The 19,691-nt window shown below is 47.6% G+C and overlaps 1 protein-coding gene across 6 annotated transcripts in view; it reads left to right on the top strand.

Annotated features, from left to right (window-relative positions):
* The first annotated feature begins 4,166 nt into the window (after window positions 1-4,166).
* L3mbtl1 (L3MBTL histone methyl-lysine binding protein 1) overlaps window positions 4,167-19,691 on the top strand; it is a 29,662-nt gene continuing 14,137 nt past the window's right edge. The window contains exons 1-10 of one of the 6 annotated variants that reach the window (XR_007350434.1): window positions 4,167-4,979; window positions 5,153-5,379; window positions 5,715-5,856; window positions 6,112-6,262; window positions 6,393-6,513; window positions 7,144-7,225; window positions 16,652-16,740; window positions 17,234-17,338; window positions 18,416-18,551; window positions 18,896-18,987. Coding sequence is in view for 5 of the 6 variants with exons in the window: in XM_048810923.1 (XP_048666880.1) it covers window positions 4,844-4,979; window positions 5,153-5,379; window positions 5,715-5,856; window positions 6,112-6,262; window positions 6,393-6,513; window positions 7,144-7,225; window positions 16,652-16,740; window positions 17,234-17,338; window positions 18,416-18,551; window positions 18,896-18,987 (1,281 nt within the window). In the remaining variant the exon portion in view is untranslated. Of the gene's footprint in view, window positions 4,980-5,152; window positions 5,380-5,714; window positions 5,857-6,111; window positions 6,263-6,392; window positions 6,514-7,143; window positions 7,226-16,651; window positions 16,741-17,233; window positions 17,339-18,415; window positions 18,552-18,895; window positions 18,988-19,691 lie in introns of those variants that run through there. The other 5 variants (XM_048810923.1, XM_048810924.1, XM_015480580.2 and 2 more) reach the window with 5 other exon arrangements.

The raw sequence follows: 19,691 nt of genomic DNA, 5'->3' as shown, positions 1-19,691 counted from the left end.
CGGGGACCGGGGACCGCTTTTTTTAATGGGAAGGAGGGTGCGCACGGCGAGGCGTGGGCTTCCTTTAGGAAATGGGCCATTTGGCAAACTTTCTCTTTCTTATTGTTAATTTTTGATGTTTATAATGGAAAATAGGATTTAAAAAATTTTTTTTTAGTTTTTTTTCCTTCAATGTAAAGGGAAATAATAAAAAGATTTCCGCCATTTTGGCCTCTAAAAAAGTAACCTACGGATCAGTGACCGCCCGGCCCGCTGCTGGCTTGGTCGGGGAGGCAGGTGGCGGGTCTGGATGCTGGAACCCAGGACCGTGCAGAGAGATACCGTCCCGCGTCCGCCCGGACGCTTCGACCAGGGAGTGGGGCGGGGGCCCCAAGTTTGCAAGCACTTTGTTGCGTGCGCGGTTTCTGTCTCTGACACTCAGCTTACCACTCCCAGTACCAACCAGGGCATTTATTGGGCGTCTGTGGTTTACAAGGCTGTGATGGGCAAGAAATGGGGAAACCCTGGCAGGCACCAAGAGACAACATGGACACATTTATTCAATAATTGTTTATTGAGCATCTGCTATGTGCACTGCTCTGGTCTGGGGATTTATTAGTCCTTTTAACAGGTCCCTGTAAACAGACTGAGAGTTGAGGGTTTGTTGTTGTTTTGTAACAGAGATTGAACCCTGGGGCAGTCAACCACAGAGCCACATCCCCAGCCCTTTTGTTATATTAACAAGGTGTCTCTAAGTTGCTTAGGGCCTCGCTAAATTGCTGAATTGCGATCCTCCTGTCTCGGCCTCCCAAGCCATTGGGAAAGTTGAAGTTTGAGTGTCAGTTTAGTGCCCTTGTGAAGACAGCAGGGTTGGACAGTGACAAGTGAAATGCTGAAGTAGTCTCAACAGGGGTCTCAATCTGTCCCAAGGGAAACTCTGCAACTGAGATGGCCCTGCAGATGCCCCAAATTAAGGCCTTTATACCCCATATCAATGAGAAAGCCCTGGGGTGATACAGCTGCCTTGGTGAAGGGCAATTCCAAGAGAATTTACAGCTGACTAGAAAACTTTCTCTATTACCCTCCAGAAGCCCAGATTCTTCTAGATTCCCCTCTCACCTGGTTTCAGGCCCTTCTGAGTCTTTCGCTGGATCCTCTTCCTCTTCTCAACTCCAAGACGCCAAGTCTCCTGCTCTTCTCTACTCTCCTGTTCTGTTTTATTTTTTTTTTTTAATTTTTAAAATTCTTAATTTTTGGTATTGGGGATTGACCCCAAGGGTGCTCTACCAATGAGCTACATCCTTAACCCTTCATATTTTAAATTTTGAAATGGTCTCGCTAAGTGGCTCCGTACATCACTAAATTGCTAAGGCTAGCCTTGAACTTGTGATCTTCCTGCTTCAACCTCCTGAGTCATTCTCTTTTAAATGCCTTGTATACATGATGACTTTCAAATATATATATATTTATTTATATATCCATCCATCCCCAAGAGTATCTGTTACTTCTTGAGTATAAACTACACAAGAACCTTTTGTCTTGTTTGCAGCCATATCCCCAGAGCACAGAGTGGGGCAGATGCCTCCTTGGTTCTCCAGTGTTTGCCATAAAGGGCACCAAACCCAAACAGAAAGGCATTCTGTCAGCCTCTCCTTGATAGACATGATATGTGACGGGTTTTAAAACAGAGGGGAGTTTATTAAGAAGTAACCATATTTGTCAGGTACAGTGGCTCATGCCTGTAATCCCAGTGACTTGTGAGGCTGAAACAGGGTATCACAAGTTTGAAACCAGCCTCAGAAATTTATCGAGGCCCTAAGCAACTTAGCAAGACCCTGTCTCAAAATAAAAAATAAAAAGATCTGGAGGCGGCTAGGGAGGCTGAGGCAGGAGGATCATGAGTTCAAAGCCAGCCTCAGCAAAAACGAGGCACTAAGCAACTCAGTGTGACCCTGTCTATAAATAAAATACAAAATAGGGCTGGGGATGTGGCTTAGTGGTCAGTCGAGTGCCTCTGAGTTCAATCCCAATACTAAAAAAAAAAAAAAAAAAAAAAAAAGTAACCATATTCAATTTTAATGATTGCCAATATTTTGAATAAAAAAGTTAAATTCTATTTAAAATAATTAAAAATTGTACAAGTACTTCAACTGTGCAAAGCAAAATAATCGGGATTGAAATTCAGGGGCTTCTGTGTTATAATTTTTTTAAATGGGAAACCGATCTTGATTGATTTGGGTGTTGTCTTAATCAGGTTGTATAGCTCACCTTTGCCTACCTGAGTATTTGTCTAGTTTAAACCTCTATTGTCATATGCCTCCATAATGTGAAGTATGGATTCTGTAGAAAATAAATGAGTGCACAAGAACAGAAAGAGGGTGAGAGGGAGGGCAAGAGAGACAGCAATCACTGCTAGCTACTAGCCAGAAGTTACCAAGCTCCCTGGAATTTCTGTTTAAAGGGAATTGATTAATATTTGTTGAAGGCCTGCTGGTATCAATACTTCACTTTAAATTTTTTTTTTTTTTAATGTCCAAGCTTCACCAAAACCCTTTGAGGTAGGTATCATTACCACTTTCATTTTACACATGAGGAAACTGAGGTTCAGAGGGAGTAAGCTACTTATTTGGAGTCACGGGTATTAATTGAGGGAGCTGAGATTCAAAATCTGCCTTAGGCCTGTGTCTGTGATTTTTCTATTAACATTCACCCGGAGCCATTGCTAAGTACTGCAAACAAACAACCAAGAATCCAACACTCTACAGGGTGTGTGTGTGGTGGCAGGGGTGGGGTGGGGGGTGGGTTCCTTTTTTTCTTCTTTTCTTTCTGGCATTGGGGATTGAACTCAGGGCCTTGGGCGTGTTAAGAACACTGTCTACTACTGAGCTGCACCTGCCAACCTACCTGCCGTGGTCTTTTTTTTTTTTTTTTTATTAATAAGTTCAAATTACTGAAATCCCACACAAATACTTATGTGTTTGTTGGGTGCTGCTGGGGATTGACACAAATACTTTTTGTTTTGCTTTTGTTTTGTGCTGCTGAGGGTTGAACCAAGGGCCTCATGCGTGCAAGGCAAGTGCTCCACCAATGAACTACATCCCCAGCCCTCAACACAAATACTTTTTGAGCACCTAGTATGTGTCAGGAGCTATTCTAACTACTCAGGATACAGCAGCGAACAAGAAAGATGAAGACTTTGCCTTTATGTGGGGATGACTGATCAAACACAGAAATAAATAAATCAGAATCACAGTTGATTGTAACAAACAAACAAAAGTGGAAGAAACACGGTAAAGAGACAGTGGCAGGGTGGGGTGGGAGGTGTGCTGCTTAAACTCATGGTCAGGAAAGACCTCCTTGTAGGAGCTGACTGCTGAGCGGAGGTCTGCAAGGTGGGAACAAGCCAGCCAATCAGAGGGCTTGGGGAAGAGCCTTCCAGGTGGGAGGCAGAGCAGTGGCAAAGGCTCTGAGGTGGGAACATTGGACAAGCAGTAGACAGAAACCAAAGTCTGTCAAGGACAAAGAATATATTGAGAAAGAGTAGTGGAGGATGAGGTCAGAGGGGAAGCTGGAGGTCAGATTCTACAGGGTAAAGCACTCTTATTTTATTCTAAAACTTTCCGGAGAGCCATTGAAGAATTTTACATAGGGAAATTATGTGATTTGATTTATATTTTCATAGCTTATTGGAAAATCTCTCTTTTTTGGTAGCACTGGGGATTGAACCTAGGGCCTCATGCATACTAGGTATACACTTTACCTCTGAGCTACACCCCAGCCCTCTTACTGGAGAACAGACTGTAGTGGGGGCAGGAAAGGAAGCAGGGAGTGAGTTAGGAGGCAGTTTCAGAAGTCCAGGGAAAGCTGGTTGTGGTTGGGACTAGCACGGTGATAAAGGATTAGAAGTGGCCAGACGCTGAAATGTGTTTCAGAGGAAGCATCAACAGGCCAATTACGCATAAAGCCATGTTGTCTAGTACATTAGTCATGGCCACTCTTGCTATTTAAATTTAATTAAAATTCAGTTTAAAAAATTCAGTTTCTCAGTCACACAAGCTTAGTTTCACATGTGGTTAATGACTGTAGTATTGGATGGCATACATATAGAAAATTTTTATCATCACAGAAAATTCTATTGGACAGTGGTGGTAAGACGTCTGAGATAGTGGCCAACACATTTTAGAAGTTGAATAAATGCTAGATATTAAATATGTTATGTCTTTATGTCTTTTTTTCATGTTCAACTTTTTGTTAAATGCCTCTACTGTCTGTGCTTTATTAAAGCTGAATCTCATGCTGACTGGGTTTTCATATACCACCCCTTTGTTCTTCTGACACATGCATTGGTTTAACAGATGATTCAGTGCCCACTCTGTACTTGGGTACAGACAGAGTGGTAGGTAGGGGGCATAAAATGACAAAAGATCCCTTCTCCTAGGAAGATGAACCTGGTTAGGTGGAGAACCTAATATGTGTGGGCTCTGGATCCCTAGAAGGAGAAGGGAATGCTTCTAGTGGAGGTGGTCAGAAAAAAGGAGAGTTTGGGCTTGGCTTGGGCTGTCATGAGATTTCTGGCCAAATGGAATCTTGATTTGAGTCATGCTTCCTGAAGTCAGTTCGGTACACAGTTTGCATAGCACCCACACATATGCCAATGTGCCCATCTTCACAGAGAATAGGGAAGTTCAGGGCCTGGCCAGAGTGACCTGAGTAGACCCAGAAGCCAGACCTGATGCTGGGCCTCTAATACTCTACTTTTTCCAGGGCTAAGGCTGACTTGACTTGCCTTCTCATTTCCCTTGCTTTCTCAGAAAGGTCCCCTCCTGATTACGCTGGGGACTGTTTGGCTTGTAGACCTGTCCGGATGGAAGGGCATACTGAAATGGAGGTGCTGAGGACACTGAAAGGGCCTTCCACAGGGGAGGTCAGCGTGCATCTGGTGGCCAGAGAGAGCTCAGGTTCCGGTCCTCACCTGCCCGCAACTGCCTTCATCATTCCAGGTAGGTCAAGCTCAGGTCTGGGGAGAAGGAGTATGGCCGTATTTGCTGAAGCAGGTGTGGATCCCAGGGAGATCCTAACTTTTCACTTTCCTACACCTGCCTTCTTTCACTTGCAAGTAGTAGAATTGAAGAAGGGCCATCAGGCCCACCTGTGTATCTGTATCCGTTCGCAGCCAGCTCCGCCACCCTTGGCCTGCCCAGCAGTGCCTTGGATGTGTCCTGCTTCCCCCGGGAGTCCATCCATGTAGGCGCCCTGGAGCGGGTGGTCGGCAGTGAACCAATCACAGCCACTGTTCTGCCACAGCTAAGCGCCGGGGCAGCAGCGAATTCTAGTACCAGCACCGTGCAGCTGCTGGAGTGGACAGAAGCGGTGGCTTCGCCCCCTGGGAGTGGCCTGCGGGTCAGTGCCTGTGGGGACCTGGAGGTGGGGCTTCAGATGAAAAGTGGGAGGTGGGCTGAGATGATGGATTCTGCGGGGTGGGGCTTTCAGGGTATGCCTTGGGTTGAAGCAGTCAGGCCTTAGAGGCCCTGGGGGCGTGGCTTGGAGTGCGATACCCTGGGACTGGTCGTGCAGGTGCTGGGGGCGTGGCCTAGTGGGGCAGGGGGCGGAGCCTTGAGGCCTAGTGGGGCCCTATCCAGCATGAGGCGTGAGAAGGGTGAGCACAACCCTCCACCCCAAAGTGGGTCGAGGACTTGGTGCAGGCTTTGCTGTCCTCACACTTTCCCGTGCTCCAGTTTCGGATAAGCGAGTATGCGCCGCTAAACATGGTGGGAGTGGAGCAACCACGGAGTCCAGAGCTGCGGCAGGAAGACGTGGCTGAACAGGAGGACAGCGGGGCCCCGGAGGGAGGTGGCGATGCGGGCACCCAACAGCCCGGTAGGAGCCCGCTCCCCGGGCCCTGAGCTGGGGCACTGCGCGGTGTGGGGTGAGGCCTGAGCTCCTGAGGAGCATCCGCTGGGGGCGTGGCCCCGCGGTTCCTGCAGGTGCGCCCAGGGGTGGCTCCTGAGTGGAGAAGGCTGGGAGGCTGTCCAGTGTGGAAGTGGGACCAGGGGAGGCAGGGCCTAAGGGCCGTGGGCGGAGCCTGAGCATGACTGAAAGGGTGGGAGGCCTAAGGCCCAGTTGGCCCCACAGGGGACCTCCCCGAGGACTCTCCAGAAGAGCTCTCTCAGGATCCCCCAGAGGAGGATAGCGCCTGTCGGTGCCAGGCCTGTGGGCCTTCTCAAGGCACCGGTCCAGATTTTCTTTGCTCGAATGCCGGCCCCTCTCAGCTGTTCCAGGAGCGGTAAGGGAGAGGGGGTCGCAGCTTTCTTGCTCTGTCTTCCTCTCCCAAAGCCCCATTTCTTTTCAAGCGTAGGAGGGGGATGGGTGGTGCAGGGCTGATGGTTCTTTCGCTAAGGCTGCTCTTCCCTCAGGTCTGTCATCGTGGAGAATTCCTCAAGCTCTGCCAGTGCTTCAGAGCTCCTCAAACCCGTGAAGAAACGAAAGCGCAGGGAATATCAGAGCCTATCAGAGGAGTCTGAGCCAGAGGCCATGGTAGGAAGAGGGCAGGAGGGAGGGGAGAGGGAGGCTAGAGCCCATGCCTCAATTCCTGTTATCTTCTCTTCTTCAATCCAAGACATAAGCCTAGGCCAGAGACGATTTGTCATATTTTGGGACCCATTTTGAATACCTGGTCGAAGGGTAATAAATAATCTATTTCCTGGAGTGCCCATTTCCATCTACTGTTAGGATTGAGACACATTCTTGTGAACTGGTACCCAAGGTAGATGTATAGGAGGTGGGAAACTCCATCATTGGAGGTATGAGCCAGGCCCAAATCAGGAAACAAGGCCGTAGCTGCATTAGTGGAAAGAGGCAGAGCATGGAAATTCTACTGAGTAGGTAAAATCAGCATGGGGCACATGATCATGTACTCAGTTTCCCCACCCAAGAATGAGAACTCTAGTCAGGCTGTGCAGCAAGGGTGTATGTGTCCCCATGATTCTGTACCCAAGTGGCAGCAGTTTGTCTGCTGACTCTTTGTTCCTGTTGGTGGCCTAGAATGAATTCTGCCTTTTTGGAGCAGAACACATGTAGCCACAGAACCAGACAGGGGCCAGGATCAGAGACTGGTGCCTTCAACTCATGAGGACAGGAAGCTGGAATCAGGCTTTCCTTCTACAGGAGAAGCAAGAAAGAAAGGATCCAGAGGCTCCACCCACTACCAGAACTGCAGAGAGTGAGGATTGGAGCAGCAGCCAGCCTGGTATGGTGGCCTGGGTATATATATTTGTGTGAGGTGTGTATATGCCTGTGGAGGTGTGAGGCTGGGAGTATGGGTCATGGTTGTGGTGGTATGTTTTACATAACCAGATGAGCATGGGTTAGTGTATGTGAAAGAAAAGATTGTTTTGGGCTGATGTAGTAGTATATGTGTGTTCTTGGGGGTTATATTATGTGTTTATCCTTTATTATTCAACTGTGACTATGCCCCACAGCCAGGGATGTCTTAGCTCAGTATCTGAAGACTTGAGCATCCACTATTGGCACTAGATGGCATTGCTGGCCATTGGTCTGACATGCCTTTTTCTGGTCCTTTGATTCTAAGAAAAATGGAGCAGAGATTCATTCATAGTTGGCTCCAGCCCTGAGGCTTTCTCTGTTATACTCTTTAATATTCCCAGGTGACAACTGTCAACTGGAGCTAAGTACCATTTATCACACTTGTAATCACCTAGATTCTGTATAGCAATTTGTTTAATGTTTATCTTCCTCTGTCCATCAACAGGGACTGAAATCATTTTATTGATCATTGTATCTTGTTTGTTTACCCTAGAACCTGGTATAGAGTAGGTTCTCAGTGAATAATTTGTTCAGTAGATGAATAGATTATTTTGGTGGTTCTTTATGGACTGTAGTTCAGTTGCATGACTCACTAACCACACATATCTGTTTGAAGTGTGCATTTTTTTGTGTCTTCACAGAGTTGTGTAATAATCAGCACATCAATTTTAAAACATTTTCAGTACCCCCAAAAGAAACTCTATACCCTCTCAAGTCCCCTTTAGCTCTTGCCAACTACCAGTATGCTTTCTGTATAAATATATTTGCCTATTTCATATAAAAGGAATTATATATGTGGTTCTTTGTGACTATTGTTTAATTCACTTCAGCATGGTATTTCCAAGTTTAGTCATGTTTTAGTGATGTCGGCCTTGGAAATCAGGATCTGGTCCTCGCTCCCACAGTGTTGAAGATTAAATACCCAAGAAACATTGAGGCAAGCATAGAAAGCAAGTTTTATTTAAGAAAGAGACACAACAGGAGTTGGAGTTGTAGCTCAGTGGTAAATCACTCGTCTAGCATGTGTGAGGTACCGGGTTCAATCCTCAGCACCACATAAAAATAAATAAATCAAATAAAGGTATTGTGTCCATCTAAAACAGAAAAAAAGAGACAGAACAGAGTTAGCAGACTTTATTGGAGAGAAGTCAGGATCCAGAGCTGGGTGGCCTCAGGAGGGCTTATGTCTTGCCTTTTATAGATCCTCAGAATCCCCAGTCTGGCTCTTTTTTTTTTTTTTTTTGGTACCTAGAATTGAACTCAGAGGCACTCAATCACTGAGCCACATCCCCAGCCCTATTTTGTATTTTATTTAGAGACAAGGTCTCACTGAGTTGCTTAGGGCCTCGCTTTTGCTGAGGTTGGCTTTGAACTTGTGATCCTCTTGCCTCAGCCTCCCTACCCGCTGGGATTACAGACATGGGCCACCTGACTGGCCAGAATCCCCAATCTTAATCTCCTCATCTTCTTTTTCTTCTCATGTATGTGCCTAAGGGCAGGAAGGAGTGGGCCCAGGGGGTAGTCATTAGCAACTCCTTGTTTTGAGAAGTATGAGCCGCCCCCCCCCCCCATGTTAGCAACCCATTTCCTTTTCTTTGATGATAAGCCCTTATCTTTCCTACTCAAGCTGACTACCTGTCCTTCACCTCTGTCTCATTAGCATGCATGCATCTGTACTTTATTCCTTTTTATTGCCCAATAACTTTGCATTGTAGGTATGTACCATTACTTTATTTGTCAATTAATGGATATATAGGTTGCTTCTGCTTTGGGACTATTGTGAATAATGCTAATTAATATGAACATTTATGTGCAAGTTTTTGCATGAGCATGTTTTCATTTTTTCTTGACATATACCTAGGAGTAGAATTGTTTGTTCCTGTGGTAACTCTATATTTAGCCTTTTAAGTAATTGCCAGACTTTTTGTTGTTGTTACTGGGGATTTAACCCAGGGGCACTTCACCTCTGAGTTACATCCCTTTTTATTTTTTATTTTGAGATAGGGTCTCACTAAGTTGCTGAGGTTGACCTCAACCTTGTGATCCTCCTGTTGCAGCCTCCCAAATTACTGGGACCAGGTGTGTGGGACCAGGCCTGACCAGACTGTTTTTCAAAATGGCTGCATTGTTTTACATTCCCACCAGCAATGTATCGGAGTCCAGTTTATCCATATCCTCACCAGTACTTGATCCCCCCCACCCGCTCTTCAATCAAGCCACTAGAGTTACACGCGTGTGCCACAACACCAGGCCCAAACTTTTAATTAATTTCAGCATCAACTAAAAAATCGAAAGTCTCACCTAAATTAGATGTGAGTGCAAGTCAAGGGATGATTCATCCTAAAGGAAATTTCCCTCCAGCTATGAGCCTGTGCAATCAAAAAAGTTCTCTACTTACAGGATATGATGGTGGTATAGGTGTAAGATAAATGTTCCCATTCCTAAAGGGGGAAAGAGCGGGGTGTGGGGGAGAGTAGTAACTATGCCCATTAATTAACGCTACCCATTAACTATAACCATAATTCCAAATCTAACAGGGAAAACAGCATTCAACCTTAAGGCTCTAACTTAATCTTTCATACCATGTGATGCTACCTGGACCTACTGTTAGGTTTGAGCTCCAAAGTCTTGGGCAGCTCTGCTCCTGCAGCTTTTACTGGGCTCAGCCCTAGCAGCAGTTGTCACAGGCTGGAATCTTGTGCCTTTGGTTCTCCCAGGCTAGTCTCACACACTGGTGGCTGTACGTTTCTGAGACCTGGGTAGTGGCTCCGCTGCCGCAGCTCCACTGGGTATTGCCCTAGTAGGGCTGTGCAATGGCTCTGCCCCAAGACAAGTTTCTCTCTGGCCCCTCAAACTGACTGTGACCTCCTTTAAAATCTGAGTGGAGGAAGCCATGCCCCCACAGCACTTGTATTCTGTGCCTGCAGAATTAGCACCATGTGGATGTCACCACGGTTCACAGCTTATGACTTCCAGAGCAGCAGTTCAAGTTGCCCTGGCCTCCTTCATCTATGGCTGGGTGGCTGTGAGTATGTCACCAGACTACTTGGAGCAGAGACCTAGGGCGGTCCTGAGCAGTAAGCTCATGAATGGTGTCCCCAGCTCAAGGAGGATGTCCTGGGCCCAACCCTGGCAACCATTCTGCCTTCCTAACTCTCTGAATGGGAGGAGCAGCCTCAAGTTCTCTGAAATGATATTGGGGACATTCTCCCATTGTCTCGTTGAATAGGTCCTGGCTTCCTCTAGCCATATCACTCTCTTAGCAAACAATTGCTTAGCCACACCTTTGGCTTGTTCCCCTGAACAACTTTTTTTTTTTTTCCTATTTACATGGTCAGGCTGCAAATTTTCCACTTCTCTTCCATCCATCTCTTGTTTTTTTTTTTTTTTTATGGTACTGGGGGTTTGAACCCAAGGAGGGCCTTGTGCATACCAGGGACATGTTATAACACTGAGCTCCGTCTCCAACCCCCTGCTTCTCTTAAAAAATCATAAATTCCATCAAGCTTTTTCTTCATTCTCACATCTTGGTGTATGCAGTTAAAAGTAGCCGAGCAGCAGCCTGAGTGCTTTGCTGCTTGGGTATTTCTTCTACTGGGTGTCCTGTTTCATCACTCTTAAGTTCTGCGTTCCATGGAGTCCTAGGATATGGATATAATTCCACCAGTTCTCTGCAGCCATATAACGAGGAAGGTCTTTATTCCGTTTTCCAGTAAGATGTTCCTTTTATACACCAGAGACCTCATCAGAATGCCCTTTACTATCCGTGTTTCTGCCAAGAGCATTCTGGTCACTACCATTTCAGTAATCTGGAAGAAGATTCAGATTTTCTGCACAGTTCTTCTATTCCTCTGAGTCTTACCAGAATTGCCCTTAAAGCTCTCTTCATGGAAATCTAGGCTTTTTCTACTCTGCTACTCCAAATTCCCATTATCCATTTCCAAAGCCACTTCTACATTTTCAGGTATTTGTTACAGGTCTTCTTCTTCCCCTTCTTCCCCCTTTTCCCCTTCCTCTTCCTCCTCCTCCTCCTCCTACTCCTCTTCTTCTTTCAATATATTTTTTTAGTTGTAGTTGGACACAATACCTTTATTTTATTTATTTATTTTTATGTGGTGCTGAGGATCCAACCCAGTGCCTCGCATGTGCTAGGGGAGTGCTCTATGGCTGAGCCACAACCCCAGTCCCCAGGTCCCCTTCTTGATAGCAAATTTCTGTCTTAGTCCATTTTCTGTTGCTATTATAGAATACCACAGCCTACAACAGAGTTTATTTGGCTATGTTTCTGGAGGCTGAGAAGTCTAAGAGCATGACCGTAGTATTTGGTAAGGGCCTTTGTGCAGTGACCATCCCATGACAGATCTGCCAGAGCAAGCATGTGTGAGGCAGAGAGAAAAGATTGGGCCAGACTCATCCTTTATTAGGAACCCACTCCCATGATAACTAATCAACACCTGTGACATTGCATGAATCCATTATTATTATTATTATTTTTGTGTGCATAATACTGGAGATTTAACCCAGGGGCATCCTGCCACTGAGTACACCCCTGCGCTTTTTATTTTTATTTTTATTTTGAGACAGGTCCTCATTAAGTTGCCCAGGCTGACCTGGAACTTGCAATCCTCCTGCATCAGCCTCCTAAGTTGTGCTACCGTGTGTAACTTCATGAGCCCATTCTTGAGAGCAAGCCCTTGTGACCTAATCACTTCTTTTTTTTTTTTTTTTTAAAGAGAGAGTGAGAGACAGAGAGTAAAGAGAGAATTTTTTTTTAATATTTTTTAGTTATCGGCGGGCACAACATCTTTGTTTGTATGTGGTGCTGAGGATCGAACCCGGGCCGCACACATGCCAGGCGAGCGCGCTACCGCTTGAGCCACATCCCCAGCCCCGTCCCACTTCTTGCTGCCACCACAACGCTAGTATTACATTTAAGCATGAGGGCCGGGGCTGTGGCTCTGGCAGAGCACTTGCCTAGCATGTGTGAGGTGCTGGGTTCATTTTCAGCACCACTTAAAAAAATAAATACATAAAATAAAGATATCGTGTCCAACTACAACTAAAAATGTATTTTTTTAAAAAAATTTTAAGCATGAGACCGGGAGGGGACAATCAAACCATTGCAGGGCCCATTTATGCTCCCTAGAAACCAGGCAGCCTTTATGACCCTCACAAGGTAAACAAGGGACCATAGCATTAGGAAGCTTAGTGTTCCCAGACATAGAGCTCTAAGAGACGCATGTTAAATACAAGGATCAGGAATGAACTTTCAGTATCTTTTTTCTCCTTTGGTGCTGGGAATTGAACCCAGGGCCTTACACAGGCGGAGCACATGTTCAACTTCCGAGCTACAACTTCAAAGCACTTTAAGTGTCTTAAACTGATTCTGGGTTGGGGATGTAGCTCAGTAGTAGAGTACTTACAAGCATGTACCAGACATTAGCACTAAAAAAATAAACAAGCAAAAAAACATGAACTGATTCTGAATTGGTTAACCATGTTCTGTAAGAGGTGGGTAAATACAAAGATATGTTTGTAACAAATTTAAAACAAGATGACCCAGCCTATGGTGGTACCCTGACTGCTTGTAATTGGTGGTCCTTATACTGTGGCATCCTGTTCTTCTCTTTATATTTTCTGTCTCTCCTGTAGACATTGCCTTTATCAGGCACTGGGTTAGATGCTAAGAGCTCAAAGTGAGGAAAACACAGTATTAGCAGACAAGATGCAGAGATAGATGTATACACAGGTAGTTAGTGTACGACCGTATAATCAGTGTTGCATTTGAAGTATGTAAATACAAGGAACTGTCACAGAATGAACTCTGACTCATGCAGCAAAGGAAGGTTCCATGGGACAGGAGGGTTTCATCCACCCACCTGCCTACCCACTCGCAGTCACTTAATAAACATTTGTTGAGCATCTAGTCTGCGTAAAGCTTTGAACTAGGTGCTGGAGCTATGACCGAGGCTTGAAGAGCCAGAAAATGATAGGAGGATGGGTTGACAGGGTGGGGACAGGATCTTTGCCACAGAGGATCAGCCTGTGCAGAGCATAGGACACACATGGGGAAGCTGGAGCAGCAGTGAGTGGCTAGTTCACTGAGGGATTTTGAGCCGTGGAAAGATTTTTTTTACATGCTAGCAAGTACTCTACTTCTGAGAAGCCATTGTGGAACTTAAAATAAACAAGTGTATATTACGTTAGAGATGCTCTGGCAGTGGGGAAGGTCTGAGGCAGCAAGATCAGTTAGGAGGCTTGTGCACTAGGTTCAAAGCAAGGATGGTAAATGTGCAGAGTTAGAGATAAAAAGAGCCACCAGGATCATGTCCAAGTTCCTGGCCTGTGCAACACAGCAAGTGGGTGGTGGTGCCGTGGACTAGGATAAAGAATACCAAAGGACCCACCGGCGTTGGCACAGAAGTTGCGGCTTTGGTTTTGCCAGGCTGGGCTTACCAAAGAACAAGCTAACCAGGGGCATCTAGACTAAGGAAGCAGGGATAAGCCAAGGAGCCTTTTTGGAAGTAGAGAGAGTGTGTTGCAGCCAGCCTGTGTGGTGCCTTTGTAGAAAGCATAAAAAGGTGCCTTTCTGAGCAGAAAAGTTAGAAAAGGGCACCTTTCTTCACTGTAGACTCAGCCACATGACTTGGCAAGAAGTCCAGGCTGAACTTCAGCCCCCGTCTGTCCCCGCTTGGCTGGGCATCTATATAGAGTACACAGCTTGCACGGCTATACACAGAAGCTTTGAGATTTATTTGGTCTTGGGGATGTGCCTAAAGGCTCAGCCCATTTCTCACTTATGGAAAAAGAATGCAGGAAACGAGAGGAAGGTGGGGGCTTGTCCAGGGAAGGAATCCAGTTATTACAGAAAGGTTTAGCAGTCAGGCCTCTTTCCAGCAGATTAGTCTCTTTTCTCATCTTGAAGGGGATTACAACCAGTCCTTACCATCACCTCAGGACATTGGGAGGCCTAATGGAGACAATGTGTATGAAGTCTCTGAGGCATCTCTGCACCCCCAATTTCTGGCATGACATGTGGCCCCACTGAATGGAAAAAGAATGGTCAAGGTAGAACTAAGAAGTGCGTGAGGTAGACTGTGGAGATACAGGCTTGTCTTGCATTAGGTCTAGTGAGAGTGTCAAGAGGCACAGGTCCAGGGAGGGAAGTAGCAGGGCTGGGGGCAATAATGTAAGAGACGGCGTGTAGCGAGGTGCTGTTCAGAGGTGCCTGCTGTGGCATGGGGGTCTTGGAGCTTGGCCATGTTGGAGGATGACTAGCATTGGGTGGGGGTATTCAAAATGAAATGCTCAGGAGCCACAAGAATACCTGAGATGAGAACTCTGGCAAGCAGTCAGGTCCTTACTTAGCAGGTGCTACAGTAGGGAAAGAATGAGGGGGAAATAAGAGAGAGAGAGAGTATCATCCAGAGAGAGAGAGAAGTGGGCGTTGGGAAGAGTTCTGTCCTGGTAGCGGTGGTTTGGAACAAGCGGAGGCATTGTGTAGAAGGATATGGAGTCCCCGTGGCAGGAGGCAGCGAGATAAACTCAGCCTGGTGTCCTGAGGTCCACCCTCTCTTCTCTTTCCCTACTCGGTGAGTGTGGATGAAGCTGGGTGGAGAACTAGAGGGTTTCTTGAGGAACATAGTAGGTTGTATGTTATAAAGCACAATCCAGGTCTCACTGAGGACAAAAGATAGCTCAAAGAGATGTGTTCTAAATTAGATCATCAGAATAGACTTGAGAGGGTTTGATTGGCTGAGCAGTTGGTGAACAAAATTCGTGCCTTAGCCCAACTGGGTCAGGTGGTTGGGAATCTCTTGGTTTAGTGCAGTGGCTGAGGAAAGGGGCAGCTGCAAGACAGATGTTCTGCACACACAGCTTCCAACTGAGGAAAAACCATCTTTCTTGAGTGGCAAACCACTCTGTGCCTGAATACCCAGGGCTGTGGCCCAGTGAACTAGGGTGAGGCAGAATTAGGATCCAGGTCTCTGACTTGGTGAAGGCCAGTGTTAAGGTTTAGATACGAAGTGTCCCCCAAAAGCTCATGTGTGAGATGATACAAGAGGGTTTAGAGGCGAAATGACTGGGCTATGAGAGCCTTCACCCAGTCAGTGGATTAACCCCTGATAGGGATGAACTGAGTGGTAACTGAAGGCAGGTAGGTGTGGCTGGAGGAGGTGGGCACTGGGGTGTGCCTTTGGGTTTAGCTTTGTCCTGGTGAGGACAGTTCTCTCCCTCTGCTTCTTGGTGGCTGGTTTCTTCCCTACACCTTTCTATCATGATTTCTGTCTCACCTTGAGCCCCAAAGAATGAGCCCACTCTATGGACTGAGACCTCTGAAACGGAGCACCAAAGAAACTTTCCCTCCTCTAAAATTGTTCTTGTCAGGTCTTTTGGTTACAGCAGTAAAAAATCTGACTAAAATGACCAATAACATGAGTCACCTTGTGAGGAACTCTGACCCACAGCGTCTCTGTAGTTCTCATGAACAATCCTCCAAGATAGACTGCGTTTAGTAGATGACAAAATTGAGACATTGAAGTTTCCAGAAGGAGCTGGAGCTCTGTACCGAAGGCTTATGAACTGATTCTGGTTGAGTTGTGGCCTTTTAAGTGTCTGTGGTCCTCTGTAGACGGCAGCTCGGACCATACGGGTAGCTCCCTATCCTAGCCTTTCAGGGTGTGTGTCCTCTGTGGTGGAGGCTGTGACTCCACTTATAAGGGGAGTTTATCTTCCCTCCCCAGGAACCCGAGACTCCAAGATACGGGCAGGACCTGGGCCTCTATCATAGTGTACGCACAGTGTGTGTGTGTGTGTGTGTGTGTGTGTATCTGTCTGTCTGTCTGGGAGGGCTGTGGAATCAGCCCATCTACTCTGGGGCACATGAAGCACATAGATACACATTAGTGTGTCTGCGTGTTTAGAAAAAGGCGAATTATAAAAAGGACTTCCTATTTCTGTGTGTCCCCTCTCCTCCAGTTCTTGTTTCCTTGTTTGCCCTCTCATTTCTCTTTTTCCATTTCTTTCCTTGCAAGCTTAGGTGGTGCTGTGATTTAAGTCCTCTGGCTGAGGACTCCTTGCTCATCTTTGTCCTGGGTTACAGAGGACAGAGTGCCTCAGGCTGAGACTTGATAAGCTTAGGGACTTGCTGAGTGGCTTAGGGGCGGGGACTGGGTGGCAAGACTTGGTTGCCTCCCTCGAGCCCAACGTGGCCTAGTGGCCAGGGGGTTCAAGTGACTGCAGACAAAGGCTTGCTTTGGAGGGTAAGGGAGTGTGTGGTCAGGGGATACTGAGAAAAGTCGCGCATCAGTGGCAGCCCAGGAACTGGCCTGTCTGTGCCTTTCCACAGCACCAGGTGAGAAGAAGGAGGGCTGGTCGTGGGAGTCCTACCTGGAGGAGCAGAAGGCCATCACTGCCCCAGTCAGCCTCTTCCAGGACGTGAGTTGGCAGTTTCCACCTGGGAAGAGCTTGTCTTCCCAGCCAGGGACTCATCACATACTCAGACCTTCCGGTGTTTTCTCCTTGACATTCCTCGATGGACTGGCAAAATGGAAGGGAAGCGACTGCTTAGGAGCCTGGAGTAGGAGAGGGCCCACCATCAGGGGCAGGAAGAAGGGGGGAGATGGCATCCAGGCGCATCCATCCCTGGGCCTACAGACTGCTGAGTTCTCATGCCTTCTCCTCAGTTTGGCACTGAGCTTTCCATGAGTCAGGCTAGAGAAGGCCCTTAAGCCCAGTCCTGACTTAGGCCCTCAGAATAGCCCCCCAGCTATTCTCTCTCTCAATCCCCGCAGTTCAGATCCCCACGCATGTTGCCCGCTTCGGGAATACCAGGCAGGTGGGGCCTAAAGGCAGCTCCTTCACCCCAAGCCCACTAGGCAAGGATAAGGCTGGATGGAAGCTGGGTCCTCTCCACTCTGTGCGTTGACAGTCCCAGGCCGTCACTCATAACAAGAATGGCTTCAAATTGGGCATGAAGCTAGAAGGCATCGACCCTCAGCACCCATCCATGTACTTCATCCTCACAGTGGCCGAGGTAAGCAGAGCTTGGTAATGCCCTTCTGCTGATATAGCTGGGTGTAGAGGGATGTCGCTGCTGGGGGCACAGAGGAGACACTGCTGCACGTCAGAAGGCATAGTCTTGTGGGGATGGAATTGGACCACAGAGAAAGCTTTATTCAAAAAACAACAAGTGCCCCGGGGCCAGGGCTGGGGCTGGGGCTGGGGCTGGGGTTCAGCAGTAGATCACTCGCCTGGCACAAGCAAGACCCTGGGTTCAATCCTCAGTACCACATAAAAATAAATAAAATAAAAGCATTGTGTCTAACTACAACTAAAAAATAAATATTAAAAAGAACAAGTGCTATAGGCTGTGGTGTATATATATATAGTCTGTGAATGCACACAGACTGTCTGTGCTGGGGGATCTTGAGGAGGGGCGATCCCAAGGGTTGGGGATGTTGGCTTGAATCAGACAAGGTCCTTGTGCTCTAGGAGCTCACAGTTACACAGGAAATCAACTAGATAAACATGAGTGACACGCCACAGGAGGTGACAGATGAGCAGTAGGGCACAAAGATGGAGTGCCCCATTTGGCCTGAGTGGTCAGGAAGAGCATAGAGGAAGGGTCTCTCACGGAGTCTTGAGAGGAGTGTGAATGAGGGGGGAGTTTCAGGCAGAAGAAGCAAAAGGGCAAAGACTCGGAGGCATGGAAAGGCCACCATGTTCAAGGACTTGCTGGTAACTCGGGACCATAGCAGGGTATGTGAGTGGGGAACAATGAGAGGTCACAGAAGGGAAGGCCATCGGGGGCCCTGAGCTGTCCTGAACCTTATGGGAACCTTCCAAGTTCTATCCAGGGCCCCAGAGCACAGGAAGCTGATACAGAGTCCACCCATCCTGGACCCAGCACTCAGGGTTCACAAGTACCTGAATTGTCCTCACTGCAGGGTGGGAGGGCTCAGGGCAGAGTTCAGGATGGGGAAGAAAAGCAGGGCTGGAGCCTACTAGCTTTAGAGCCCCTGAGACCACAGTCTAGGCCAGCAGAGGTAAGGGACAGGGAGCAGGACATTTGCTGGCGCTGGAGTCCCTGTGATTCCCTTCATGGGGCCAGGTGTGTGGCTACCGCCTGCGTCTGCACTTCGATGGGTATTCCGAGTGCCATGACTTCTGGGTCAATGCCAACTCCCCTGACATTCACCCCGCTGGCTGGTTTGAGAAGACTGGACACAAGCTGCAGCCTCCCAAAGGTAAGGCCCACCTGGTTGGTCCCATGAGACATCAGTCCTCAGACTCCCCGCCCACCTTTCCTGTCAGTGACCCCTCCAGCTCCCGTGTTTTCTACCCTAACCCTGCTCCAAAGCCAGCCTCTGCACCACATTATGATACAACTCTGCCCTGGTCAAAAGCCAGGGCTTCTGCTTTGCCCTTCAAGTATTCACCAGGTCATGTCCTGCTTTGACTGGGGTTCCCTGGTAAGATTCTTGAGGGTTGTGGGTTCCTCAGATCTGCTGGGTTCTGCTGCTTTGGTGTGGGCTACCCTTCCGTGGCCCCACCTCTGCATAGTGCTCTTGCATTCCCTTGAGGGGCCCAGGTTACAAAGAGGAGGAGTTCAGCTGGAGCCAGTACCTGCGCAGCACCAGAGCCCAGGCGGCCCCCAAGCACCTGTTTGTGAGCCAGAGCCACGTGAGTGCCCTGAGCAAGTGGACATCACCCCCAGGCCAGAGTCACTGCAGCCGGCCCCAAGGATCTGACTCATGAGAAGAGAATCCATCTGCTGTTGCTCTCAGCTTTGTTCTGGTCTCCTATCAGATGCAAGGGGCATAGCTGGGCAGGGCCAAGGGCCAGAGTGGGTAAAGCTGGTTATGGGTTTTCCCCCCAGTTCCTTCTTTCCTTCCTGTCTCAGTCCATTTTCTGTTGCTATAACAAAATACCCGAGGCTGTTATAATTTAGAGGCTGAAAGTCTAAGATCACGTGGCCCCAACTGTTCAACCTCTGGGGAGACCCTTATGGCAGATGGCATCACAATGGTGGGAGCTCATATGGAAGAGATCACAGGGCATGTTTTGAAGTCAGAGGGATTTGGGGGCCAGGCTTGCCTTTTTTTAAAAAAAAATAGTAATTCACTCTGTGGGAACTAACCAGGATTTTACAAGAACTACATGAATCTCTTCCAAGAGTGATACCCCCAGTAACTTAATATTATTTCCTGTTAGGTCCTACCTGTTAGAGGTCCCAACATCTCTCAATAGTGCCCCACTGGGGACCCACCTCCAGCCCAGCCCTAGCACTTGCCGACTGCAGAGTCCTCCTCCACACTCTCCCTCAGAGCCCACGACCTCAGTCTGACACTGACATGTCACCACTGGGCTCTTCCTTTGGTTTGCTC

The sequence above is a fragment of the Marmota marmota genome, unplaced genomic scaffold (assembly GCF_001458135.2).
Source record: "Marmota marmota marmota unplaced genomic scaffold, marMar, whole genome shotgun sequence".
NCBI lineage: Eukaryota > Metazoa > Chordata > Mammalia > Rodentia > Sciuridae > Marmota > Marmota marmota.
Note: the sequence above shows the minus strand (reverse complement) of the source record. Positions and strands in the feature narration are given on the sequence as shown.